This window comes from Daphnia carinata, chromosome 8, assembly GCF_022539665.2.
Source record: "Daphnia carinata strain CSIRO-1 chromosome 8, CSIRO_AGI_Dcar_HiC_V3, whole genome shotgun sequence".
In the NCBI taxonomy this organism is placed as follows: Eukaryota; Metazoa; Arthropoda; class Branchiopoda; order Diplostraca; family Daphniidae; genus Daphnia; species Daphnia carinata.
Genome location: NC_081338.1, coordinates 7091612 through 7118857, shown reverse-complemented (window position 1 = coordinate 7118857; position 27246 = coordinate 7091612). Strand labels below are relative to the sequence as shown.

Genomic DNA, 27246 nt, shown 5'->3' with positions numbered 1-27246 from the left:
TCGACTTAAAAATGACTATACGTCGAACGCAGTCGCCTACGATGCATCAAACAAAGATGATCAACTGTCGAAGCCATTTGCCAAAAAATCTGAATTAATGGAATTCTTTCAGAGTGTAACGGAGATTCTCAGTCACATTGGCTGTAGCTTTAGCTTTAGCAAACTAGTGCTTTTCGTAGAACGATCTTTACGTTGGTCTCGTTAACGTCACGGTAGGTTAATCAGACGATTAATTTTCTAGCGAATCTACTAGGTTATTGAATTACGGAGAATTAATTAACGCTTTTAGGGAATAGACTGTCGTTAGTCTCGTTATGGGGATTCGAGCTACTACAAGGAGCAAAAAGGGGTTCAAAGAATACATAAATTACAAGTTTGTGTCTCTTTTAATGTTGATAAATACACGATTTACAGCTCTGTTTCTTCTTTTCTTGTTGCTATAATACAGAGGAATGCAAGATTTGTGGCAACACACGGGAAAACAAGATACAAACATCGATGTTATTGGCATATCAAGGAGCTGCAGAATTCAAAAAAAAAAAAAGGAAGCTTATAAAAGCGGCATTGTGTCATATAATAAATGTCTCAAACACATTTGGCACCGTAGCAAGCTTAAGTATGTTGTATAAGATTTCAAAAAAAAAAAAAAAAAAAAAACACAAACGAAGAAGGCGACTTTAAAATTTGTTTGCAATAATAGAAAAATTAACTGAGGATGCAATGGTTGAAATGTTATTGCATTAAAGGATCCAACTCTTCGTGAGAGGAGCTGCTGTCAAACTCCTTTTGATTACCCTTTTTCATGGATCGTTCAAGCTCTCGTCTGTCAGGTGACTGGTTGGGCTGTTCAAGTACCGACTCGGCTCCGAAACGGGTTTCTACGATGCGTGTGGAAGACCAAGGATCGTCCCGGCTGCTGGTTGCAGCTCTCGGCAGAGTTGTATTCACGCAATGACTGCCAGCCTCGGGCGTCACAATTAAACGCACAATTGAACCGATCGATTTGCGAGCGCCTTTCTCTTGGCTTTTGTGATACAAGTCGTTATCGCTCTTGGACAGCTGGCGCTCCGTTTCTTTCCTGACGTTCGCTCGCGCTCCGAACGCGTTCAAAAGTTCTTTGCTCGACTTTACATCGTGACTGGCATTGACTGCACAGGCTGGCTGCGCTTGATTTATGGCCGTCGGACAATGGTCGGACGATTCGTCGGCCATTTCACATTCATCAAGTCCGGCTTCGTTGTCCGGATTGATGCTGCAGCTGCGCGATGAAATGGTGCTCAACTTCCTCGGAATGAACCCCGAAAGCCCCAAGCGATTTTTATCGCGGTTCGTGTAAATCGAAGCCACGACTGAAAATATCCTGTCCTTGTCTATCGATTTCTTCTTCGATTCGTCCGGTAGTTCGTACATCTCTTCGTAATCCTCTTCGATGGAGCTTTCCCACACGCCCTGCAGGGACCGTGGCGAATGCAGCGGACAGTAATTGCGCTCGTCCTTACTTGGCAAGACCACCACGTTGGCCGTGTTGAAAGAGACGCACTTATTGTAGGCAGAAGGCGGACATTGCGCGTTGGTGGCCGCGTCGTCTTGCACGGCTATTTGACGGGTCAAGCGCGGCTTACATTTCGCGCCGACAGCCAAAGAATTCGAATGTCTTTCCGCATCACTCGATGACCCGTCCGGGTGGTACGTCGGATCCATCATGCAGGCGCCAGCGGCAACGGATGACGTCACATGAGGTATGACAGTGCGGTGGACAAAGTTGCCAGTTGGCGTCGCTACCGACTGCTGACGTAGAATTCCGGCCGCCAACGGAGAGGTAGGTAAATTGCGACCGCTCTTATCACGAATGCTAGACGATCTCCGTTGACCCTCGATCGGTGGCACGTAAATCAATGGCATGTTGGGCGGGATCACCTTGACGCTCTTCGCTGTTCCAGTAGGTAGTTTGTCACGGTCTCGAATGCTCCCTACATTTAGCGGAAAATGAATGCATTTTTGCGATTAGCTAAAGCGAGTCAAACGTAAAAATGAGCTGGACGTGCCTTTATTGGAAGAGCCTCCGTCGCTGGAAACGGAGGACCTGGAGTTCCTCCACGTCGTTGTTCCAGCGCTTGTCGAAGCGGTCATGGCCGACGTTGATGAATCGTTCCTAGACGAAGAAAGATTAGAATCGGAAGACGGTTTCCGCGTAACCGTCCAAGAATTCCTCCGACGTCCGACCATGCGCAAGGGCAATCCGCATCCGACCGCTTTAACCGAATCGGATCGCGAAGTGCTGTAAGTGTCGCTGGAGACGGACTCTGCCCGCCGGTGCTTGTTGCGATGCAATTGTTTCTGCTGGATTTCCGCTATCTGATAGGCGTATTCGTTAGCCGAAGAGGACGACTCGCCCATTTCGCGTTCGGCCGCCCGGATGCGTCGCAGGAAGGCGCGCAACGGCGAGCGGAACCAGCCTAATCCGCTGGAGCGATTGCGTCGGTGATGGCGGTGCGACATGGACGAATTGGACATTTTGTCTTCCTTCAAAAGGCCCCGGCCCTGACATTGGCAAGAGCTGCCATCTTTTGATCCAGAGTTACGATCGCCGAGGCTGTTCGTGTTGCCGGGCGTTTGCCGGTTGCTGAAGTTGGAGCTGTGACGACAGCGGCCGATGCCGCGCGTCACTCTCGATTCTTCAATAGCTTTGCAAATTAAGACACAATCTTTTTTGAATTGTTTAGTCAAAATGGCGTAAAGGAAAGGATTGCAGCATGAATTGAGTGGCAGGATGAAAACGGTAAATATTTTCGCTTCCTCCAGGGACACAAACTGAAGACCCGACGCGGCAGTCAATGAAAAAAACGCAATTGGCGCCCAACACAGAAAGTCTGTAAAAACAAGCAGAGCCATCCGTTTGGCAATTCTTGAGTCATTCGAATTCCATGCCTGGGATCCTCGAATAGCACAGTACATCTAAAGGTAATTAAGAGGGAAACGGGGTGCAAGAAAAGAGAAGAAAAAAAAAGAATAAATTAGTTTCAGCACTTCGTTTTTTTTTTTTTGTCTTTCAAAAGAAAATGATTTTTGCTTTTAAATAGCAGCCCATTAGTATGAGAAAGGCCACACCATTTATGACCATCAAGAAAACAACGTAGCCTTTGCTGACGGAATTGCCAACTTCGAAAGGCAAACAGACGGCAAATTTTCGATAGTCGGAAACACCGACAAGCGGCAGGAAAGCCATGATGAGAGCAAACAGCCACCCGGCAGCCATGATGTAGCTTGCGTGACGCAAAGACAGCCGTTTGTTGAGATGCATGGCATGCGTGATGGCGTAGTTTCTCTCCATTGTGATAACGGCCAGTGTGAAGACGGAGAGCTCCGAGCTCAGAACTCCGAAAAAACCGGCAACCTGTATTTTGTTTTTTTTTCGAAAATGAATATTGATGTTAAATATTCATCACGAACGGTGTGTTTGCATTCTATTCGATAAATAAGACAAAACGTGTGCCAAAACAATGAAACACCTGGCAGCCAGCCGATAGTTGCCACGGGATTGCGTACATGCGGAATTCGCCGAGCGTCGATGCATCAACGACGGCCAAAAATCCGAGATAGATGCCCATAAAGAAATCAGCCATTCCCAGGTTACAGACCAGGAAGCGCGGGACGTCGATCTTCGAGCGAGCAAATATCAAGACGAAAACGACGGCCCCATTTCCTAATAGCGCCATCAGAAAAACGATCCAGACGCCGCATCGCAGAGACCACCAGTCAAACAAGTCTTGACAGGGCATAAATGGACCTGTTGTCAAAACACAAAAAATTGAGCATTTCGCAAAACAAAAATTCGATGACAATCAAGTACTTACTGGGCTCTGGTATGCACGTCACTGGATTCTTTTTATCGTAATTCCTTTTAGGCGTCATGAAGAGCAGCCCCGATGACCTAGAGGCTGAATTTAGAAGCTTCTCAATGTCGGCTTCACTGAGGTTGAGGTGATTAGCCGGTGATGCTAATTGCTGGCTCATGTTTGTCCACAGAGGATCTGTTTTTGCGAGGCACAGGAAATTGGACGGAAAGGGGAGGGGGAAAAAAACACATAATTGAGGAAGTTCAAAAAGTATTTTCGGATGTTTCTTACTAGAATCTGTCCAGGCTGTTTCTCCTCTGGCCCACGCCGTGAGGTCGATACCATGTTCGCTGGACGGGAATATAATGGAGTCCCTCAAAGAACTGTCTTCCGTTATGCCATTAATGATTGAATAGGATGCGCTGTGTTGGAAAGGACAGCAATGGTAAGCGTAAGAAAGAGCCAGGGTCTTGACGCGAGGAAACGAAGACGGAGACGGAAATTCCCGCAGGTTCGGATTGTTGTGCACTTTAATGTGTAGAGCATTTTCCAGGCCAGTAGACGGGAAAACTGGGAAGCCATTGTGTCCAAGATTTCTGGAAACCCACGGACATAATAAATGTGATAACCGTTGATGTTCAAAACCTCTATCTTTTCATTTGTAATTTTTAAAGCATTTTAACTTACACGTCTTGAATTTCGATCAGTGGCAAAAACGTATCCGGATGGATGGATTCGATGTTGTTCTCCGATAAATCTCTTTTTTATCAAAGGAAAGCAGACATTTTGAAATTGATGTGGTGCTCGAAATGATGTAATAAAGAAGACTTACAGAGTTTTGAGTTTACGAAGTCCCTCGAACGCGTGTTCTGGTATCAGTTTGATGCGATTATTTGTCAATAGCAAGTCGTGTAAATGCACTTGATGCTGGAAGGCGTAGTCGGGTAAATTGGTGATTCGATTGTGGCTGAGATCTCTGCATTTAAACATCGACAATTTGAAGCCATTGATATTTTAAATAAAAATAATAACAACAAACATATGAATAATTTCATTTCACTTACACGAGGCGAAGACTCCGGCAGTGAGAGAAATCGGGAAGGGCTTCGATCCAATTGGATTTGAGATCCCTTTTGAAAACAGGAAATTGCAAAAAATAAAAACAAATTCAAAACATATGCGATTGCCAAAGAAGAAACTCTCCGGAAGAAGAAGTCAATGGATACATATGTATAAACTTACAAGCTACGCAAGTGTGGAGAATGTTGACAAGTATACGACGGAATGAGCTTTAGTTTAGCTCGATCGATTCGGATCAGTTCCAGGGCACCGGTGCCGTTCAACAACGGGAAATTGCGAAGTTCTCTAACCTCGGAAAGGATTCTGCATATAACATTTGAAACACGTAAATATGGATTCAGCACTTTATCCCATTGTGTCCCTCCCCAAATATATTAAAAAAAAAAAAAAAAAAAGAGAAAATAACAAATCGCACAATTTTTTCAATCGAGGTAGGAAAGCGAAAGCTTCGACGTCGACATTGACGAGTGGATTTCCACGCAGTTCCAGAACCATCACTCGAGAGATTTGCTGGAAGATGCCAGCCTTGACATGAGTAATGTTGTTGTTGTTCATGTACCTATTATACCGTGAAATGAGCACAGTGTTAATTTAGAAAAGAAAGGGGAAAACTTAAATAAAGTAAAAATTTAATTACAGTTCGGCAAGTAGAGGAAGTTGTCTGAAATAGGGTGGCTCAATTTGGTTGATGGCATTGTGCCTCAGTTCACTGTTAAACCCGGCGATGATAAACAATTAATAAAAACATGTATAAACCACCGTTAAATCTCTGTCTCTCGAATTGGCTAGTAAAAAATTTGCATTGTCAGTTTCGTCGTATTATGACGCACGTAAAAAAAAAAAAAGAAGGGATGTTTTCAAAAAGGATTTGAAGAGGCGCTCCACTTACAGAACTTTCAAGGAGAACAATCCTATAAAAGCGTCGTCGTCGATGTATTGGATGTCGTTGTGATCGAGCACTCTGAAAATAAACAAAAGTATACAGCGGCAAGAATTAATGTAATTTTCCTTCAATGTGCTTCTCACAAGTCAATTGTTTAACTGGATTTTTTATTCAGGAATTCTTTGGCCTTTTTGTGGAGGCAAGACGCGTGCACGCGAAGCGGCGTTTGTCTTTAGTTAAATCAAGAAAAACGGAATGCACAATTTCTATGATTTTTCTTTTTGCTATGAATGATGTTTTCGTATTCTGCTAAATTTCATGCGAACTCTGACTTGAATTTTGATCAGGAAAAAAGACAGGAATATGAAAAAGATGAGCTTCGTGCCGATGCAAATGTACAGACGTTGAGACAAAGACAGATGGACAACTTGTGTACATTTGAATGGCAAAATAAAAAAGATATGCCAAGGGGATTAGGTCGATGGTTTACGTCAATCCACTAGGCCAAAGTTACGTTAATTAAGTGCACTCGGTTTTTGTTTTATTTGGAAAAGAAAATGTTTGATATAAGAATTTTCGCCGGTCTGTTTGTTCACGTCTCTTATTTCCTCTGCGGATGCACGAGATCCAAGAGCTAATAGATGCCCGTGTGAAATTCGATATGGATTGAAAAAAAAATGGCCGGCAATGTGCAGACGCAAACAGTTTCGACTCAAAAGAGATAATGGATCTGTTTGGCTTGACTTTCTCAGGTGACCTCGAAATGAATCAGTCGTTTAACCGACGTCCACTTAATTATATACGTTCCTTTGTCATGTACAGTTAAAACGGCTTACAATTAAATGAATAAATTGACACTTACAGAAATGTTAAAAAGCTGAGATTTCGGAAAGCACCTGCCGGAATAGCCTTGATTTCATTGTAGCTCAAATTTCTGAAAACAAATCCCGGGGGATTCGTTAGAAACGCCGTAGGGAATAGTTAATGATGTTCTATGAAATGCAGAACTTACAGAACTTCAAGGGTAGTAACTCGAGACAGGGCCTCCTGTGGAATAGAATTCAATCGATTGACATCAAGTCGCAATTGACGAAGGGATGACAAACCCGTAAACACCAGTGGATCCAAGTGACTGATGTCATTGCTGTCCAGCCGTCTGTAAAACAAAAACAGCAGAAAACATGTTAACACAAAAGCAAAGTTGCCAATTGAAATATATATTTTTGGTCAGCTTTTAAAGTTAACAGTTTATGTTTGCGGTTAACTGAAGTTGTCTTGTTAATGATATTTTTTTAAAAAAGAAAAAGTTTTTTTGACGCCATTGTGATGGAAGAATCGTTGAAATGGAACAAAACTTTGACATTAGAACTTTTTGTTGGCGTCAAGCCAAAAATAAATGCATAAAAAAATGTGGTGTTACATTAAATAGATTTTTGTAAGGCCTCAAAACATGGTAGCGTTCTCCTTGGAAAACGGTGCATGTAAATAAATTAGTTTTCATGTTGGAAACTATATCCTACTTACATTGACTGAAGACTAGGAAGATGTGAAAACAAGCTCGTAGGGACGTATTTGATGTTAGTTTTCTGTAGTGACCTAGAAAAGGGATAGCGCTTAGAAAATACAAAAGAGGCACATCGATGGAGAAAATAGTTAGAAAAAACAAAAGAAGCATGCTGCAGTATTTTGCTTTTTTGTATTCAATGATTATCTAATATCGAATCGGGTTATTATCGAAATTTTTGTGTTACAAGCTCTCGAGGTAATACATTTGAAAATGAACTTACAGGACTTTTAGCCGCGGGTGGTGAAAGGCATCTTTATCTATGTCACTCAAACTATTTCCAGCCAAATTCCTGTTGAAATTCAAACATTTTAAGGTTTTGATTCCGAAATGTCATATCAATGAATCAAAATACAATGAAGAAAAAAAAAAAAAGGGCTTACAAATCTTCTAGGAAGGTCATGTGCTGGAAAGTCATGGGTCCGAGTTTGGTAACGTCAGTGTGACTGAGGTCCCTTAAAAAAAAAATAGATTAAAAATATTTAATACATCTACGTTAATCGCAATCAATCCTAATCTTATGTATGTTTCTATCCTGTCAGCTTGCCTTGAAAGAATCATAAATATTGAAGAGTTCACTTGGCCGTTTTGGTCGCTATATATTCACAAACTTTTAACGATTGCATTATGCAGTTGGACTCGTAAAACAAAACCAAATGGCATAAAGCAAAAAATTCTTTTTTGGAGTATAAAATGTTGCAATTAGCCCGGTCAAACTATCAAAAGAGAACCGTCTATTAAACAAAAAGCAATCCATGTACGGGTATAAATTACAACACCAAAAAAAAAAAAGGACCCTCACGTTTTGTAAAATACCGCAGGTGTGTTAATGGCCCTCATTTCAATGTGAAAAGGAAGTTTTTTTCTTTTTATTATTATCACGATTTAATTTGAAGAAGCAAAAAAAAAAAAGCAACAAACAAGCGTCCAATTCTCGAAATGGGCCACTGCCGTATCGAGAAACGAAAAAGAAAACTTTCTCGTGCAATTCGTGGTAGTGCTGAATCACATTTTTTTTTTTAAATCTGTAAATCACGTGCATTCTGCTGACCTTTCCGCCTTTTATTTAAAGGTAAAAAAAAAAAAATCGACATTCTTGCATGTCCGGCATCACATGACGGGCCAGATGTGACACTGACCTTAACATATACAAGGCAATCATTCCTATAAAACAGAGGCCTACAGTATAAATAAATATTTGGAAGGGAAAAAAAAATGTAATTAAGGCTCTTTTCATATTCTAACGTGCGCAGTATGAGGTCTCTTTTTTATGTTACGAGGACTCTTTAGATTTGATATGGTAGAACGACAGTTGCTGGGTATGAGTATTTAAAATAAACGCAATATTAGTGTTGGCTTGCGGCCAAGCAGACAGAGTCTTTTGTGAAAAGCGTAGCAAATGGTTCGATTTCCCGCGACCAACCGCGCGTTCGGCGGATGAATGACAGCGAAAAGCAGCAAAGTATATAAAGGCCCACGTCCACTTTTAGACGAGAGCCATACGATGTTGGGAATGAGACAGAAGGATTAGCTCGTCTGGGCCAGTCGGGGAAGAGAAACTTTTGCAACACGGGCAAAGCAGAAATGTTTATTGTTTTAATGAAAATCTATTTACTTATAGTTTTTTTTTTCTTTTCTATTCATCATGTGTTCCACATATATATTTTCCCACGTCAAGTCGAGACGCTTCGAAAAAAAAAAAAAAAAAAAAATACATATTTGTTTTTAATATAGAGGGGCTGTCTTATTTAGGTCGACTGTGTGCAACGCTATTTCATCGTCCTCCCATATGCAGATTTGCTACGGTTGTACAAGCGTAGCAGCTTCGACGTAGAGCGGAAGCCGTTAATATTATCAGTTTATTTTAAAAAAGAAAAAAAAAATAGGGCAGAAAATAACCAAGGCTTTTTATATATTTTTGGCTCTCTTTTCTCTACAGACCCTATATCTAACTGCAAAACGATAAATTGTACATCAACAGAATCATTATCCTATATGTTTGCAAGGAACTATAGTCGATAGATGTGAGAGGGTATCTTTGAATATTTTTTTCTTTTCTTTTATGGATGGTTTATACAGTCGGATAAGCAACTCGATTTGTATTCCGGTATCGGCCTGTGGTGTGATAGGAAAAATCGGTGGGACTCGAAGAGTTTGGCGACGAGGAGAAATGACTTTGGCTGGATGGACGTTCCAGAGAAGAAGAAGAAAAAAAAGTAGGGCTGAGACTAAGTGTACAAAAGACGTTCTACATGGACTATTCTTCTTTTTTTTTCTTTTTTTTTTTTGAAGAGGAAACAAATAAAAAAGAATTCCTTTTATTTTATTTTTTTTTTTTTTTTTGGCAAGGAGAGTAAGGAAAAAAAAAAGAAACTTGTTTCTGACAGGTTTAATTCATGGTCTATGCGTGTAGCAAACAGTTTTTTTTTTTCTTTTCTTTTCCTTTCATGGAAACAAACGATCGACAGAGAAGGTGGTGGAAAGCCATGAGATTTGTGTGTACAGCTTTGGCCTATAAGAAACTTGATCTCGAATTCTACATTTTCCACGTGTGTTTTACAACAGCCCGCCTTGATTATTTGATGTACTACATCAAAGATGCTTTGAAAAAAAAAAATAAATAAATAACTTTGATTTTAAATAATCCAAAAGCGTTGCGTGAATTACGTTTTATTATTTGGTGATGAGCTGATTTTTTTTTTTTAAGTTCTCTTTCAGCTAATGTAAATAATTGTGGAAGAAAAAAGAAGTCTGGAAAATCCACCTCATTGTGTGTCAGAGGGATTTAGAAAGCTTTTTTTCAGTATGTTTTTTTTTATGGTCTGGATATTTTCCGTTCGAGTTGTTCGCGATAAAAGGGAGCAAGTGGAACGTGAAATGGAACGAAGGTTGCGAAATTCCTAATAAGAAATTCGATTATTTTGAATCTCGCAGTGGTTTCAATTGTCACTGGGGCAAACTGATTTTCCAAAACAGAGCTGCTTTGCATATTCAATTTCTCTCGGGGGAAAAAACGAACGAACGCTTAACAAACAAAGTCGTTACGAGTTAAGGATGAAAAAACAAGCCTTCCATCATGTTTTTTGAACGCACCTGTCAATATAAATAAAATGCGCAGTGTTTGAAGACCTTCATCTTACTTGTCACGTAGTCAGGCCAAACCAGGTGTTGCCGAATCAAAAAAAAAAAAAAAGCTTGTTCAACAATCACTTCTTATCTTGATTGTCAGAGAAAAAAAAAAGGATCTGATGAATAGGTGGTGACACGGAAACCTTCGCCAAACACGAAGTGCTGATTGTATACAGAAATTGTTTGCACGTCGTATTTTGAATGTTCCCACCTTTTTCTTTCGCCTGGCTTCTTTGTTTATATGTTTCCGCCAAACTATGGCCGAATCGAATAGCGAAAAAGAACCAAGAACAAAAATCGGGAGTAAAAATAAAGCGAACATATTTATACAACAATCACAAACGTGTTTTCCAGAGTGACCTAGTTGACGATGTGGGCGTTCCCCCCCCCTTCTCGTGTCTACAACAATGGACGAGGCCACACAGAAAGGGGAAAACACGTTGATTGCACTTAACTATCTTAACACAACGCGTGAGTTATTGGATAAACAATGGCCATCAAGGATTTTTTGTTTTTGTTTGTTAGGTCTCTTATTATGAACGCCCCCTTGCTGCTTTTCATTTTTTGTTGTTGTGGTTGTCTATTCTAATTAAGGACTCGAAAAGCATTTATGGCACTGAATAACTATATTTAGAAGGGACCTATTTTTTTTTTTTTTTTTTTTTTTTGTTTAATATCTGTTGCAAACAAACATAGAAAATGTGTGTAAAGCGGGCCTAATCGTGTAATAGCCTTACATTTTGTTAGACCGGCATTTTGATATGCTCATTATTTTCAAATTCGGGCTGCATAAATGTATGTTGTAAATACACAGATATAAAGAGATTGATGAGGCAAAAAAAAAAAAAAAAGACTTCTTTTTTTTTTCAGATCGTGAGTGTCGAATCCCTGGAGGCCAGGAAAAAAAAATGCCCAGTGTTTTATGTACAGATATATATATATATATATAGGGGAGGCAGTAAATTTAAATAGAACCATGATTAAGTGGTTTTTATATATACAGCGAGATGTATATACGGGAGGAGAAGGTCGGTACGTAAAAAGAAAAAAAAAAGACGACATGCCCCGGAAAGAAGAATGTTACGAAGCCAACGAGATAAGGCCCGCCCGAAGAAACAAAAGCACGACATTAGAATGACGTATATATCGTTCGCTTTTGTCCCGCGAGGAAGTCCACAGAGTACTCCCGGGAAGAGACTAACGTTAGACGAGTTTCAAAAAAAAAAAAACAAAAAAAAACCGAACTGCCTTTATCTGTAATATACCCCGTTTTCTATATCAAGCTCCTATCCTTTGCATGACCCCCCATATATATTAATCTGAAGTATATATAATAGCAGTGGAGAGCGGAGAGCATCTCACTGCGTTTGCCAACTGTCCATTAGATGCTTATATATATATATTTAGAATGAAATAAAAAAAAAAAAAAAGGGACAAAGAGATCCTTTTGTTTTTGTTTTTTATTATAAAAGTAAGGCGCGGAGAGCTGTGCGTGTTGACATATTTGCAGTGGAGGACTAAAGAGGAATGTTACCGCAAAGTATGTTGAGCGCGTGTGTGTGCTGATACACGCACATTTCAGCCGGGAACGCCACTGAATCAGGACGCCCCCCAAAAAAAAAAAAAAAAAAAAAAAGCAATTCTTTTTTGAAAAGGTTAGATAAACTATATGGTTACTTTAAAAATAAAAAAAATAAAATAAAAATCTCGGCTTCAAGAGTGGAGTGGTGGTAGAGCCTGTACTTTACGGGAAAATCGATAGGGACAATATATTTCCAGTCTCGGCTGATGGCAGTGCAAGGGAAGGCAAAAAAAAAAAATTGGTAAAAGAAGATTGAACGACCTGAGGTTTATTTTTGGTAAGAAAGGGCTCTCTGTCTTTGTAACATGTCCGTGTTAACTCGATTTTCCAATAGTAAAAAAAGGAGAGAGAGATAGAGAAAGAGAATATAAAAACGTATAATGAGTTTGAGAGCTTGTCTGGACAAAACTCTCGATTAAGAGTATCTACCATCCATTTCATGTGTGACAGAGAAGTGTGAATGTCAAAGAATGTCCGTTTCTTTCCCCCTCCTGTTTTTTTTTTTGTTTTTTATTATTGCGTTGTTTCTTTTGCTATTAAATAAGTCGGGAGAGTCTACCAACAGCGTAGAACTGAACAAAACAAGGGGAAAATATATGAAAGACATTTTTTTTTTTTTTTTTTTCTCTGGATGTCGGCCAACGAGTAAAAAGAAATAAGAAGGGAGAAGGAAACAAAAAAAAAAAAAAAAAAAAAAGAGAGCCGTAAAATATAGCCGGAAAACATCGTTTATATGGAAGCAGACTTTTCAAACGGGGAGCCCTCCGAAAAAAAAAAAAAATTGTGCGTCGACGTCATGTTTTGCCCGCTAGTCCTTAAGTGGAGTGATATTATTATACTTCAAGGCAGAGACAGGGCACGCGACGGAATTTCAGAAGGCAGAGAAGGTCGGCGTTTTTTGTTAAAAATATAAGGAAAGATGTGAACAACAACAACCAAGAAAACAAAACGCGGCACATCATTCTGGAACACATTTTTTTTTTTTTAGGCGATGGACGCGAGTAATTATGCATGCATTAAAAACAAAATGAACAGATGGTAAAGGTAAGGAAAAGATTTTAAAAAAAAAAAAAAAAAAACGTCGTGTAACCTGCGTGATTGTTGGCAGCAATCCAAACGGGATGTATGCTAACTACACGCGGATTTATATACACAGGGCTTGCGCTTCCTGGGTGGCTTCTTTGTCCGAGTGTAGGCAGGCAAATCACAAAAAGGATGTTGGTCACGGAGGCTTGCTGGTTATTATATATGCTCGTGTGAGCACGGTGGATTTAGCTTAACGTGTAGTCATTCTTGTTGGAGAAAAAAAACAAAACAAATGTTGTAGCCATTGGCTTTGCAAAGAAAATTCTTGTTGAATTTTGCAAAGAAAGCAAATGCCGTGGCAAGCGTGATAAATCGTCACGTTCCGTGTTTTCCTTGCCCCTCTTTCTATTATAAAATTTTTGTGTTTACGCGCAGAAAAGTCAATCGAATCAACTCGGCTGAAATCAAAATACGCGCGAGCAAATTCAATTTGAAGAAAAGAACTTTCTTCACATAACAATGGCCTTTTTTTTTTTTTTTTTTTTTTTTTTTTTTATATTTTATTGAAAACAAATAATAACAATGTTCTTCTTCTGCTTTTATTTTTTATGTTAGCCGAACTGTCCGGAGCACCTCCCCAACGTCCCTCTATACAAGGCCGGCTCATCTTATTTTTTCTATACGTCGTAGATTTATTACATCCACTATGTATTTATTTATTTTTTTTTTTTGAATGCGTTTGTGCCTCTAGTACGCTCTTGACAGCCACTGACGTCACGAAGCTTTATTTTATTTTTTTTTTCTCCTCTCAGTGATTAATGTTGTAGAGCAAAGGCAAAAAGGAAAGTGTGTCAGGATGGTGTCACCGCAAAGGAGGGACTGAAAAGAGCATGCGACTGTATATAGGATTGCTCAAATGTCGGCTATAGAGTGTTGAATACATTTCGTTTTGCACGACACGGAGTTATACACGGGTGACAAGAAGAGCATCACAAGACACGAACAATAATCTTATCGTCTGTGACTAATAGAATTGGACAAAAGAGCCTGACAAAGGACATCAATTTGACGCTTACAGCTGAGCACCCAGCACACAACAAAAATAAAAAAACGGCACTGACATAAAAATTGTGCATAGTCTTCTTCTTCTTTTTTTTTTTTTTATTTTTTTTTTTTATCTATTTAAGTCCAGTGAAAAAGAAGATTATTTCTTAGTTCAGACACGGTGGCTTAAGCTATTTCAGACGGCATTCGAAAAAAATTGCAAAGATTCTAGTTGATCAGATTAGCCGTAAAATAGATTAGAGAATAACAGGAGGACTCGACAGTGATTTAATAGCGCAACATGTCGAATGACTTTCGTTTATTTTTCGCTACCTTAACACACGGATAGTAAGGCAGATGTGTGCTCTACTTGAACGAGCGGCTCGAGAATAAGGGCGATAAATATTTGGACGTGATCTAATAAGATCGTTGCTGTACGAAAGGTTTGATATAGTTTGCATCGATCGCGTTTCTAACAATTGGATACGAAAGAAGTGCGTACAATCAAAGTCGTCTATCGCTTTGAATTACAGCCACTTGACAAACGTTCCTGCGTCTATTCTAATAGGGAAAGGCAAATGAAAGATTTCCCCCCTCGTTTGTTTTTTTTTCTACCTTCTTCTAAAATGGGCATTCACGCTGAGCGCAACGTGCGTGCCCTACGTGTTCCAGGCAACCGAAAATAATTGCTGAACAATTGAGACGACTCTTACCCACGTTTTTTTTTTTGACCACATTTCCAAAAATATCGAAATAATAGAAGAAAAAAAAAAAAAAAAAGGAAAGCCAAATCACGAAAAAAAAAAAATATGTCGGTTGAGGACACACACAAAACCAACAAAGAAATGCAAACCGCAACCTTGTTTTGTCCTTTGTAATATTTTCTGTGCAATCTCGCTCCGTTAATTTTTGTTAGGAAGTGCGGGGGAAAAGAAAAAGAAGAGTTTTTCGACGACAGAACAGCCAAAACTTCTCGCCCTTAAACAAATCAAAGACTCGGCGTGAGTGTAGACGCGCGTTCGTGCCGACTGCAAAGGCTATATGATGGAGAAGTGGGCGGTTAAATAGGAAGGAAGAAAAAAAAAAAAAAAAAAAAAAAGAGAGAGTCAACGAGAGAAAGTGGAGGGTAACGGCTAGTACTGGGAGCAAAAGAAGAAGAAGAATTCTCTTATATGTTGCCACACAGACAGCACGAGTCGTAACCTTGTCGTCACGTTTCATTACAACGGCGGCTATATCTTTTGCGCGTCGCGAGAAATGAGATCGGCCCCTGCCTGCAAAAAAAGGAAACCCACTCCATTTCTTTGTTGCTCCGATCGTTGGCTTCGGCCGCCCAAAGAAATAAATACAACGCTGTAAAAAAAAAAAAAAAAAAAAAAAGAGGGAATCTTTATTTATACGAAATGGCATTGAAGAAATGCGATTTTTTTTTTGTTGCTGTTGTTGTGGCAAAACGAAGAAAATGGGTCCCGTGTGTGCCAACTGTGTCAGAGACATCAAACAATTCAAACTGTGTGCACACACACCTTCTAGCACATTGGCTCTTATAGAGTTTGATGATGGACTTTGCTCTAATCGTCCAACATGCCATCAATGATGGATGGGCCCAAGGCACTTCTGTAGACAAACAAAGGAAAGATGGAGAAATCTTTTTCCGAAACTAGAGACGATTAGATTGGACATGACGAAGGACGTAGGTTGATCTATATAAAGCAATCCACTGTTTCACGGGTTTGTGTTTCGAACTCAAAATTCTTTCCATGATCCACGCGGGTTAAAGGAGAGGAAAAAAGGAAACTCAATTCAGGGACGAGAATCCAACAAGTTCTTAATCAAAATCATTCATTTAGTGGGAGCGAAGGTCACGGATCCTTTTGCGCTATAAATCACGAATCAGTTTATGGTTCTCTCCCTTTTTTTTTTTTTGTGAACAAATAAACGAGGTCATCATACCGTATCAGCTGATGGCAAGGACTCGAATCAATCAAAATTCTTCTCGTTCTTTTTTCCTTCTATTCTTTCTAATCTGTCATTGTGTACACATTATGCCATCTATGCTAACATGACGCAGACGGGGGGGGGGGGACAAAAGCTTCAGGCATCTACCTATCCATATAAATATCTATCATTCATTTTCCCTTTTAATAAGAGAAACAAAGGACTGAGTGGTCGGGGAGCAATTTTTTCTTGTGGCTCATTTCCATACGCATGAAATTGGCGTTACAGAAGAGCCTCATTTCTTGTTTGTTGTATACTACTGCGGGGAAAACGTTCTTTAAACATATACGATTAAGGTTGCCCTTTTTTTTAAAGGGGGGAGGGGAATAAATTTATGATTTTTAATAACCAACATTTTATCTGGCGATGCGGTTATATACATATATATTTTTTTTTCATTAGAAACTTGATGAAAAGAGTAAGTGAATATTAGTGCGACGTGCGTGGGCTCCCATATAAAATGAATGGCGCACTTCCTGTTTATATGTATGGGGGAGGGGGGGGGGGGCAACTGTGCGATATAACTCAATGTATATAAATAGTTGACATTTCGCACGGGGCCGGGACAACCGGCGTGATTCATCACCCACACCTTCTTGAAGCCTAAAATTTTCTTGTCCTCATTTCTTTTTTTTTTAAAAAGAGGAATGAGGAATGAGGAATTTTTTGAGGAATTCTCAAATGGTTGAATTTGGCTCTTCAGTGATTTGCCAATCTAGTTAACAAGAGAGCCACACAAACGTGCCAAAAAAAATGATCGTGATCGTTACAATCAGCAGGAAATGATTTTGAATGAGCTGCTACACATTTACTTAAAAAAAAAAAAAAATAATAATAGAGAAAATAAGAAATGCGAAGCTGTGAAACTACATACACACCCCCGTCATAGACGTGCCACCCATAAATCTGCCAAGTTTTCAACATTAAAAGCGCAGACATCCATTTTACTTGACGCGTTCTTCTCCCCCCCCCTTTCTTTTTCTTTCTTGTAGAAACTACACATTCGATGGAAACGCTGAACTGCGTTTTTCTCCGATTAGTCATAGAATATATATCTTCAGCTTTTAGTTGAATTGCTTGTTATTTTAGACGCCCCTTTGTGTGTGCGGTTGTACGTAAAAAAAAAAGAAAACGACCGCGTGCCAGCCAACACACGCAGATGTGTTTAATAAACTTTAAGAAAAAGGGTGGCATCGTGTATGAGTTCAGCTTCTTCAATAAAAAAAAAAAAAGGAAGAGGGGGAGGGAAAATCAAAGCTCGCATCATATAGCACACATGGCGAGCGGTTTGCATGACAACGTTGCCAATCGAGCGGATCGCTGTCTAAATCCGAGCCGCTATAAATCTAGCGCGGCTGAAACATATCATATCATCCCCCCAGCGGCCGTGCAAATTTTTTCTTTCTTAAATTCATAAATGACGCTAAAAAAAAAAAAAAGAAAGTAAAAATGAGTTGGACTCACAGTTTAGTGACGCGATGATTGGCTAAAAAATTGGAAACATTTCTGATGCCGGCACCTCGACAGTCTACGGTTTCGCTGTTTTTGCACACGCAATCGACGGGACAAAGAGACGAGTAAGCCGCCGGATGAAGTGGATGAACAGTTGTCGGGACTGACGTCACGGCCGGCAAAGTCAAAACAACGTCTGTCGTCTCATCGCTTGCGTTTGCGGTCCAATCGAATTGCGGTGCCGGTGACATGGCCACGGGCGCGGCGATGAGCAGCGTATGAACACAGCACGACCACAACAACCACCGCTGCACTAGGAAGGCGCTATTTATTCGATGGCTGGGCTTCTTCTTCTTTGGTCGGCACATTCTACTCGTCGTGGAACGAACGTAATTTATCATTTCCTTTGATTGTTCGCCGTCACCATGGCGTCCTCTTGCCAGCCAAGACGTAGGCGTTGTCACTCGTTTCCGTCTGAAACATTTTTCGAAAGAATAACATTAATATTTAAGAGCTTTGCATATTTTTTTTTTTTTTTGTTGGGTGGGATGGGGGGAGGGGAAGGAATAACAAAAGAAGAGATGAAAAGTGATGCTGCTAGTTCGTATTTCAATTCTTTAAAACACAGCTGTTGCAGACTTTCGTGCATGTGAGAATGAGATCTCGTGTTCCGCGCAACTGGTCACACCCCAAAAAAGAAAGAAACGTTTGCCAATCACGCTGTACTTTTTTCTGTTGTTGTTTTTTGTTTTTCTAAAGCCTAAAAATGCGTGCGGAATAAATTAAGCGTTAAAGAGATTTTTTGAGGAGGGGATTGGAAGGAGCAAGAACTTTTTGTATAATCAAATATTTAAATGGCCCATCCCTTATCTGCGGCACAATTTCGCTTTTCGTCATTTGATTACGTTGCAACGGGGGCAACACAAGGCGTCAAAAAACAAAAAAACATGCGGATGTTCTATGTTAAATCGGAGGATTGCGGATGCGTTTAACATGCAACAATAGGGCGGCATTAACATAGTTATACGTGTCTCTGAAACCAAGAAGAAACGCAATTGACAATAATTGATGATGGCTTCCACGATTAAGCACCGCGCATTTTCTAAAAAAACACGAAACACTCGGTGTAGGGGCGTTCAACAAGTTAATTTCACAATTTAATTTTAAATGTTTCCTTTTTTCTTTTTCGGTAAATTGTAATAACAAAAAAAAAAAAAAACAGTTGCTCACCGGTGATGGGTGAAGAACATTTTTTGAAATTAGCTGCCGCCAGGGCCTTCGGCACGATTTATATGGACGGTGATTGGCCTTGGAGTAGGCAGTAGCACCATTTGAAAATAACAGCCAACACTCATGGTTCGTCTATAACTTGGCCAAGTGGGAAATCGAAACGTATTTTTTTTTTTTTTTTTTTCAACAACAACTCAATCGAATTCCCGCCGAGATAAACACAATTTTAACTAAAAAAAAAACACACCTCTGCCTTCGATCCGGAGGGCACAATGCGTATGACGTTGCCTCTAGTTTTGAACGTGGCGCACTGGTAACACTAGAAATCACCAACAAACTGTTTCCGTTTTTTAAACTGGGTCCGACGCGATTAAGAGAAGAATCCCATCACTTCTAGACGATTGTAGGAAAACAAACCAAAAAAAAAAAAATAGAAACTGTGACCATATCACCAAACTTGAGGGGAGGTTTTTTTTTGTTTTTTTTTCGAGAGCAACAAAAACTAAGAAGTCGAGAAAAGAAGTTTTTTTCGTTTGTCGTAGCGCACTTTCACTTTTTTTGACTTGCGGGAATAACAGGGGCGTTGGCTATTGGTGCAGCGTCAGATCTATTCAGGACGCCCGCTTGGCGGTGTCTGTGTGAGCTACCAAACGGAGCGCACGCTGTATATCCCCCCTCCCGTCCTTCTCCTCTTCACCTCCTTTTTTTCGTGAGTATTGTGGCTGTCTATACACACACACAGACAGACACACACACGACAGCCCCGTAGTGGAAGTAGAGAGTGTCGTAAGACCACCAGCTTTCTCTTTACAGCCGTACGGCTCCCGCAAGGCCCTCAACAGTGGAAACCCCCCTTTTTTCTTTTTTCCTCCTCTTCTACCAAACAATTGAAAAAAAAAAAAAAAAACAGTTTCACTGGGTGGATGGAAAGAGAAAAAAAAAAAAAAACGTGCGTTTTTTCGGGATTGCGTGTCGCTTTTGGACCAACCCTCCTGCATGGAAAAAAAAAAGAAATATGCTATTGAAAATCTCAATGCTTTTATTGTCTTATTATGCTAGTCGAGTCGGAGCTTGTAGGACGTCATTTACACACGTTGACATTTTAAAAGAAAAATAAGAAAAAAAAAAAAAAAATTTTGTGCTTTATGTACATAGCTAAAGATAGGTGGTAATCCAGATCCATTTACATGGCGGAGTGGAGACACACACACACACGCAAAACCTGAACTTGGAAAGTCGGCGGGATTAGAGCGAGACGTTTTTCGGATCGAGTGCATTTCAAAGGACTTTGCCTACAATTTATTTGTCTAGGATTTCTTGTTGGTGAGTGGCAGCTCAAAAGCTCCTCTTGTTATATAGCCACTGCAACCCTGAGCTGCGATTGACTCTTTCTTGTCCGACCATTCGTGCAAAATTCCCTTTTTTTTCTCTCTCTCTCTCTCTCTCTCTCTCTCTCTCCACACATAGCCGCATCCATTAGACAAGGCAAATGTATTGGCCGCCACAACAAAGGAAAAATAGGTTGCGACCGTCTCTCTCTCTTTTTTATTTTATTTTATTTTTTCTTCCACCCGACTAAAATAAAAACCTTTAAAATGCGATTTATAGTATCAGACCGGCTGGCTGGCTTTTTGAAAAAAAAAAAAAAAAATCGGACAACATTTGGTACGCGTTAAGAAGCTGATGGATGGATCGACACACGTCTTGAGCAACATGTCAAGAGAATGAGAAAAAAAAAAGACGGGCTTTTTTATCTATAAGATGCTAACTGCTAGCTGCCTTTTAAACCTTTTAGAGCGTTCCAATTGAGAAACGTTGGGAGGTATAGACAAATTCTCAGCACTCTACAGCACAAATAATGTGATCTCTTTTTTTGGGAAAAAGAGAAAAAAAAAAAAAGACGGTAAGGAAAAGGAGAAAGCTCCGTCGTATAGAGGAAGAAAGAAAAAAAAAGGGAATAAACGTGTGTCTATAATTAGAGCCTTCGGCTATTGACTGGCCCACTTTTCGCCGTTGCACACGGCACACAAGTAACACGTACGTTGCCGTTCAGTTTCAACTTTGTCGAGCGAAGACACGCGAGAAGAGTAACACATCGTTTTGTTTTCAGTCTCCCTTTAAAATCATCTTAAACAAACGCGTGTCTCGCTTATCGTGATTACACATATATAGGGAAGAAAAAAAAAACCCAAATAAACTGATCATCTACTTCGAGGAATGCATGCCGAAAATTGGGCATATTTCATAAGTTAATATTTTGCTGCCAAAATGGGTGCCTTATCCGGTTTCTACCTTAATTTGGTTATACAATACAGCGTATGGCAAATTTTTAAACGTATATAGAATGGCAAAGCCAGGGAAAGAAGAAATACGTGATGGGAATCGCGAGAGAACCAGACGAATGTTGTGCTTCAGTGTCTTGGAACAAAGTGATGTATAACTGTCGTGCGCATAGAGCCAAAAGAAAATACATTGGCGGTTTTTAGTCAAACGCTTTATCAGTTTGAGAAGAAGAAAAAAAGAGAGAGAGAAACAAAACAACAACAAAAAAAAAAGTACTAAAAGGAAATTTCCCATTTATTTTATTTCTTTGAAAAAGCAAAAAGGGCGCCGTATGGAAATATACCGAAAGTACTGCGCGAAAGAACATTGGTACAATATTAGTAATACGCCCAATAAGGTGTAAGAGATCTACGTGGCTACATGCACGTCTTTAGTCCAGTCATTAGTCTTTTGAAGGCTCTCTGTTTTCATTGGCCACATAGTTTCGTCTGAATCAGTGGGAAATTTCTTTTTTTTTTTTTTTTTTTTTTCGTGTGACTTAGCGCTGCGACGTCCGTGTGGATGGACTATTTTTTTTCTTTTGTATGAAAGTGGGGGAGAACGATGATACGTGTCCTCGAGAGTGCTCTACGTCATTAAGCCCAGACATTGGAAACGTTAGCACTTTTCTTTTTTGTCTATGTCTAAGCCTTCTCTATGTCATTTTCGATATAAATATCCATTGGAGAGTTTGGGAGCAGACAACAACACAAAAAAAAATGAGATTTCTTATAACGATGCTCGTGCGTTTATAGCCATTCGGCCTTTATCTAATACTGTTTATTCGGCACGAAAAAAAAAACGTGTTGGTGATGTAATATTGCCTTTCGTCATATATGTTCACGTAATTAAAAACGTAAGAAAACAAGAAATGAGATCGAGTTAAATTTTTTGTTTATTACAGTGCGAATGTGTATACAGACATCAGTTATGTGGGTGTGTGTGTGTGTAATGGATGTCTGGATGTTGGGTAAACATCGTCAAGAGATCGGAAGCGGTTTCCGGCTGTAAGAGAGAGCAACGAGAGAAAAAAGGCAGACCACCCAATCAGCTAAGATAAATGCGGTAACTGGATAACATACATGTAGTAATCTAACCTGAGTCTTTTGAGTCTTGAGAAAAAAATGTTCAAGGCCTACGTAGTTAATAAGAGATATTAAATCAGCAGGTCTGAGAGGCAATAAGAGATTTATAGCTACAAAGTGATATGCAAATGTTTAATAAAGTCAAATTAGACAATAGAAAATGCAAATAAAACTCATTTAAAACTTTAACCTTTTGCTTCGCAATCAACGTTCCCCTTTCGTACTGGTATACGAGTACTGAAAAGAAGCGATAGAATAATGGGACAAACTATGTTTATTTAATAACCTTATAATTTTTTGAATAAAAAAAAAAAGAAAAAAACCGTGAAAAATGGAGAAAAATGAGATGGTGATCCATTATACGTAAATTTCTCCTGTAGTCAAAGAAACAACTAAATCTATGTGGGGAATCAGAAAGTCGTTGGCCAGCGGGTGGTCATACTTTGAATTGTTCGTGCAGCGCCATATACACTATCATGCCGATAAGACTTTAAAACAAAAAAAAAAAAAAAAAAAATAAGAGAGGGCCGCCCCGTTCGGGATAGGGCATCCATAAGTCACAGGCTCTTATGGGTTATTTATGGCTTTTGTTCGCAACTTATTGGGCAGTTGTATTTGGATTTCCTTGTATATATATATAAGAAGAACAGAAAACGAAATGAAAAAAATTATCGCTCGAGATCTTTTCCCGTCAATTAGGCAAAGAGAGTCTTCCTCGTCTAACATATATAAGAAGTGGATCAATTAATGTCGGATGAGCCGCTCGATTCGACCTCAATCACTTGAGATGTGTACACAGATGAGTGGTTGCCAGCCAAAAAAAAAAAAAAATAAATAAAAAAATGAGCAGACAAAAAGGCTTTCATTTATTTAGCGTGTGTGTGTGTGCTGCAATTATATACCGTTTCACGTGACGCAGATTCACTTAATGCATTTTGGCGACCTCCTAATCGCCGAGTTGCAACGCGTGCAGTGGCAATTTTGATCCGCTTAACTAAGTGACGGGTGGCGCGATTTCGCGTGTAACACTTGTCGAGATTACGTCATTGACACGACGTGACCTACCCCACCTAGACATTTCATTCAGTCCTAATGAAAGGAAAAAATCTAAGAATAGCCCAATTAAATAGTTTCGCCTTTTATTTATATACGACGATTTTGTACACAGCGTATACGTATATATAGCTTTGGTTTGGTTTATTCCGTTTTGACTCGTACAAAATTGCGCGCTGTTGTCGTGCCATAAAAAAAAGGGGGGAACGCGTGGATACTATATAGCAGCACAAAGAATAAGGATGCAATGGCAAGAATAAAAACATGGGAAGGGGGATAAATAGTTTTGGAGAAGATCCAAAATATCGTAAACAATCAAGAGGGAAAAGTCAAGATGCAATCCAGTTCGCAGTTACGGCGGGCAAGGTTTATATACACGGACTAATCAATAGTTAGAGGAACGCATGCGCGTATCTGTATATCGCAATCATGCATAGCAAACATTCCAAACTAGCCGCCGAAATTCAATATTTAGACGGGAACACGTATGTAAAAAGGACGATGTCTTCCTTTACGGCGCTCTCTTTATTTTTTAATCATTTCTAAATATATATATATATATAGAGTCCTTGGGTCTGTAATAGTTCTATAAATAGCGGGCCGTGTCTGTATGCAAATAAGGCGTCGTACGCTTCAGGCTCTTTCAGATAAATCAATTAATTTTTCAACAACAAAAAAGGAGATAGAAGTACAGAGACTCGGGGAAATGAAAAAAAAAAAGGGGAAAAGCATGACGCCGCGTTACGCTTGAGGTAAATTTCAGGAATGTTGCACGAAAACGGCGGAGGCATAAAAAGAAAAGACAACAGCACGCGCAGCACAGAAAATGTTTTTTTCTCGAATGAAAAAGAATGATGACGATTCACAAAAATAAGAAACTTGCACGTAGTGTTTCTCTCTATTTCTATTTCGTTCTCTGTTTTAAGAGGAGTGCCCCACTAAAATAAAAAAAAACGCGATACTCAGCAACTGTTGACAATTCGAAATATTATTTTATGACATTCTGATGTATTTCTCGACATTGCTCTTTAACGTTTGGAAGAATTTTAAATCGCACAGACTATTGATGTTGTAACAACGAAAATTCTTTCAAACCTGTTTTTTTTTGTTGATCGGACGAAAACGAAGGCCGATGGAATGAAACCAAATATGAAGGGACACGCGCGATTGCCTTTATGGCACGATAAGATCGATCTAAAGGAGTAACTGGTGAAAGGTGATTGTGAATCAACTATAGGATGTGACTTCTATTTTCAGGTAGATGATGGTAAGAAAATATTAGTCACTGTTGACACACTTTTTGAATGGGTCCCTTTTCTTTCGCTTAGAAAGAGGACCCAGATTTTGTTATTTTAATGTTGTAAAGTATAATGAATGTTTTCTTTCAAATGACTCACTCACGTAAATTACATTTTAAAAAATTGGGCTTTTTAATTAATTTGCAAGTCCTTAATACTAGTCCTTAATACTAGCGTGGCAAAGATAGAGCTGGACGTCTAAAAAGTCATCGAAAGCTCCTCTGCTTTTGGCACGATGTCAAGTAAATTGATCGAGGGTGGGTTCTTGTTTATAAGGACCTGTTCTTGCAGCCATGGAGAACTACGTAATAATTCACGCTTCAATTGCTTATCGAACATCATCGTTTTTCTTACACCCATCGTTAATAAGGAACCGACTAGCAGTTCCGTAAAATGACACCACCTTGAGTTGAAACTTGATCTTGTCCGTCAAAAATGAAAATTAAGTCTCTCTGCTAAAGGCCGTACCTTCCTGTCTGTTGTCTGGTGAGTGGAAAACGCAATTAGGAAAACACCCAAAAGGCACCAATGTCATATTTCTTTGATTAAGGTTGATGATAAAAATTGTTTCTAAGGTCAATTATGTGATACGTTGTACTTTCGTTTCGCATCACTTCTCGATTATTTCCCTTAACCAGTAGGTGATTCTGATGTTTTTGTGGAACAAGTAACACTCGGTATTAAGCCGAGTGTAAGTACGTAAGATCGATTATGAACCCATGACTGACCCAATTTTTTTGTGCAACCTGAACAAAAAAGAAACAAAGGAAAGGGATTGACGTCATTGTATGTGTTTGAATCCAATGCCATTTCGTTTTTCGTGTAATCTCAAATTTTTTGTTGCCGGACCATCTGAGTTTAATGTACAATAACACCTTTTTGACGATTTTCACAGTTGCAATACATATGGCGTGCCTGTTGCCTTGATTGTTTGGTTTTTGGCTGAAAAGGGCCATCTTCTGCGAAAGTGTATTTTTTGGGGGACAATTTCAAAAACGCAACGATGGTTAGTGCCCAAACTGGAAACATTGTTGTGTTATTCTGTGTTTCAGTATGGGGAAAAATTCGTCGCTAGATGGCCCCAACTGTCAATACACTCGTGTACCACTCGTCTGCTAGACATCCACGAGTTTTTCTTTTATAAACGTGTTTGGCGTCCAATTTCCTTTTCATCAATACGTTTCAGTTAGTTAGTTGCGATGGCTGTTGAGAACTTCGGAAAAGATATCGTAAGTCAAGGTTTTCTCGTCTTAGCTTTTGGTTTTGTATTTGACATCTAAAACCAACAGGGTGCTGATGGGTTGCTTGCTGCAGCCTCCGTGCTGGAAAGACCAGCCGAGGAATTCGTGAATGACGTAAGAATATTTTATTTTTTATTTTATTGCAGTATTCCAAACTTCTTTTATTAATATATGTTCTATAATACAGACTATGATAGAAGAATTGTGGGCTATAAAAGCATTTGAACATGCAGAAATCTACTTCAATGTAAGGCCTTGTTGTTTTCACTCCAAATTGCTGAGGTTTCCATTAAAACAAAATTGATTAGTAGTTGCTGAGCTCTGTGGATCCCAAACTCTTAAGATTGACCAAACATGATGATCAACTCTACAAGCATTTCCGTGAAACATTTCCTGACCTAAATGTTGCCACAGTTACTGAAGATCAACTTAAATCTACTGAAGCCAAAGATGTTTGGAGATCTTTTTGTGAAGTTTACAAAGAGAGTGTTGAAGACTACAACTATGCAACACTGATTCGCCTAAATGCAGCCCAGGAATACAGTGAAGCAAATTCTATGATTGTACCCAGAGTACAGTTCTTAGCTATTGAGCTTGCTAGAAGCAGGTATTTGACATTTCAAATATTGAATTTTTTCACTATTCAGTGCATTTTTGTGAATTTGGTTTCTGTTTAGGGAGGGGCACAATGATATGATCAGATCCAACTTCAAACCTAAAAAACTACAAACCAGATCATGAAGTTGCAAACAAATGGAGTACAAACGACCTACTCGAACTGTGTTTTTCTCCGAGGTGAAATAAAAACGAAATATGATTATTGTAAATTTCACTTTGTCGACGAAGGTTGAAAAATGCTTCCGATATTGCAGTTTGAGAGTGCAGTTAATTGCAGTTAAAACGGCCTCAATCTCCGCTGCAGTTTTCAGAAATGTCTGACCTAAAGCTACGTTACTATGCTAGCTAAAAAAGAAAAATAACTTTGTTGGAAGGCTAATGAAATGGACCACATAGGCTAGATCAAAGGAGAAAATACGCGTCTTTGTGAAAAAAATAGTACAGCAAAGTCTACATCTGGGTAAATACCTGCTACTCTGATGAGATCTTTGTTGATGTATCTGAAGTCAGCTATACGGAAAACGATTAAAGAAAATGGAATATCGTTGTTAGCCAACCGTATGTGATTGGAAAAGCTAGAATATTGTTTCCAGTTGTGGCTGAGATGCCACTGTTACAACGGGTTTTTGACACACTTTACATAAACAAGGTAAAATTCAGGAGACGCTCAATTCTTTCAAAAAATCTCTGTGGTGGTGAAACGAAGGAATGTCAACTAAGCCTTAACTGCATAATTATGTGGCATAAAATTTCTCTTGGCATTCTGTACGCTTGGCTTTCATTGTGAAACAGCCAGCATCTACAC

At 39.4% G+C, this 27246-nt stretch overlaps 2 protein-coding genes across 2 annotated transcripts; one reads left to right on the top strand and one right to left on the bottom strand.

The window, feature by feature from the left end:
- Positions 1-367: 367 nt before the first annotated feature.
- LOC130700290 (leucine-rich repeat-containing G-protein coupled receptor 5-like) lies at positions 368-19445 on the bottom strand. Its single transcript, XM_059496641.1, has 20 exons — positions 18825-19445; positions 17607-18068; positions 7747-7818; positions 7587-7655; positions 7324-7395; positions 6812-6955; positions 6662-6733; positions 5806-5877; positions 5554-5625; positions 5332-5475; positions 5079-5219; positions 4901-4966; positions 4669-4812; positions 4524-4595; positions 4128-4432; positions 3855-4031; positions 3510-3787; positions 3071-3394; positions 2042-2955; positions 368-1966 (listed from the first exon to the last, which is right to left on the bottom strand). The coding sequence occupies exons 1-20, from the start codon at positions 18842-18844 to the stop codon at positions 733-735; spliced, it is 4854 nt and encodes a 1617-aa protein (XP_059352624.1). The 5' UTR covers positions 18845-19445; the 3' UTR covers positions 368-732.
- Positions 19446-25674: 6229 nt separating this feature from the next.
- LOC130700304 (protein PBDC1) lies at positions 25675-26650 on the top strand. Its single transcript, XM_057522348.1, has 5 exons — positions 25675-25811; positions 25872-25937; positions 26011-26070; positions 26135-26430; positions 26501-26650. Exons 1-5 carry the CDS (start codon positions 25782-25784, stop codon positions 26562-26564), a joined length of 516 nt encoding a protein of 171 aa, XP_057378331.1. The 5' UTR covers positions 25675-25781; the 3' UTR covers positions 26565-26650.
- Positions 26651-27246: the final 596 nt, after the last annotated feature.

Bases quoted from the DNA above. Each gene is read 5' to 3' on its own strand.
- LOC130700304 (XM_057522348.1), top strand. From the start codon at position 25,782: ATGGCTGTTGAGAACTTCGGAAAAGATATC. The intron at 25,812-25,871 runs GTAAGTCAAGGT...TAAAACCAACAG, and splicing joins AGAACTTCGGAAAAGATATC to GGTGCTGATGGGTTGCTTGC. The intron at 26,431-26,500 runs GTATTTGACATT...GTTTCTGTTTAG, and splicing joins ATTGAGCTTGCTAGAAGCAG to GGAGGGGCACAATGATATGA.
- LOC130700290 (XM_059496641.1), bottom strand. From the start codon at position 18,844: ATGTTCTTCACCCATCACCG. The intron at 6,956-7,323 runs GTAAGTAGGATA...TTTGTTTTACAG, and splicing joins CTTCCTAGTCTTCAGTCAAT to ACGGCTGGACAGCAATGACA. The intron at 4,032-4,127 runs GTAAGAAACATC...TCGCAAAAACAG, and splicing joins AACAGCCTGGACAGATTCTA to ATCCTCTGTGGACAAACATG.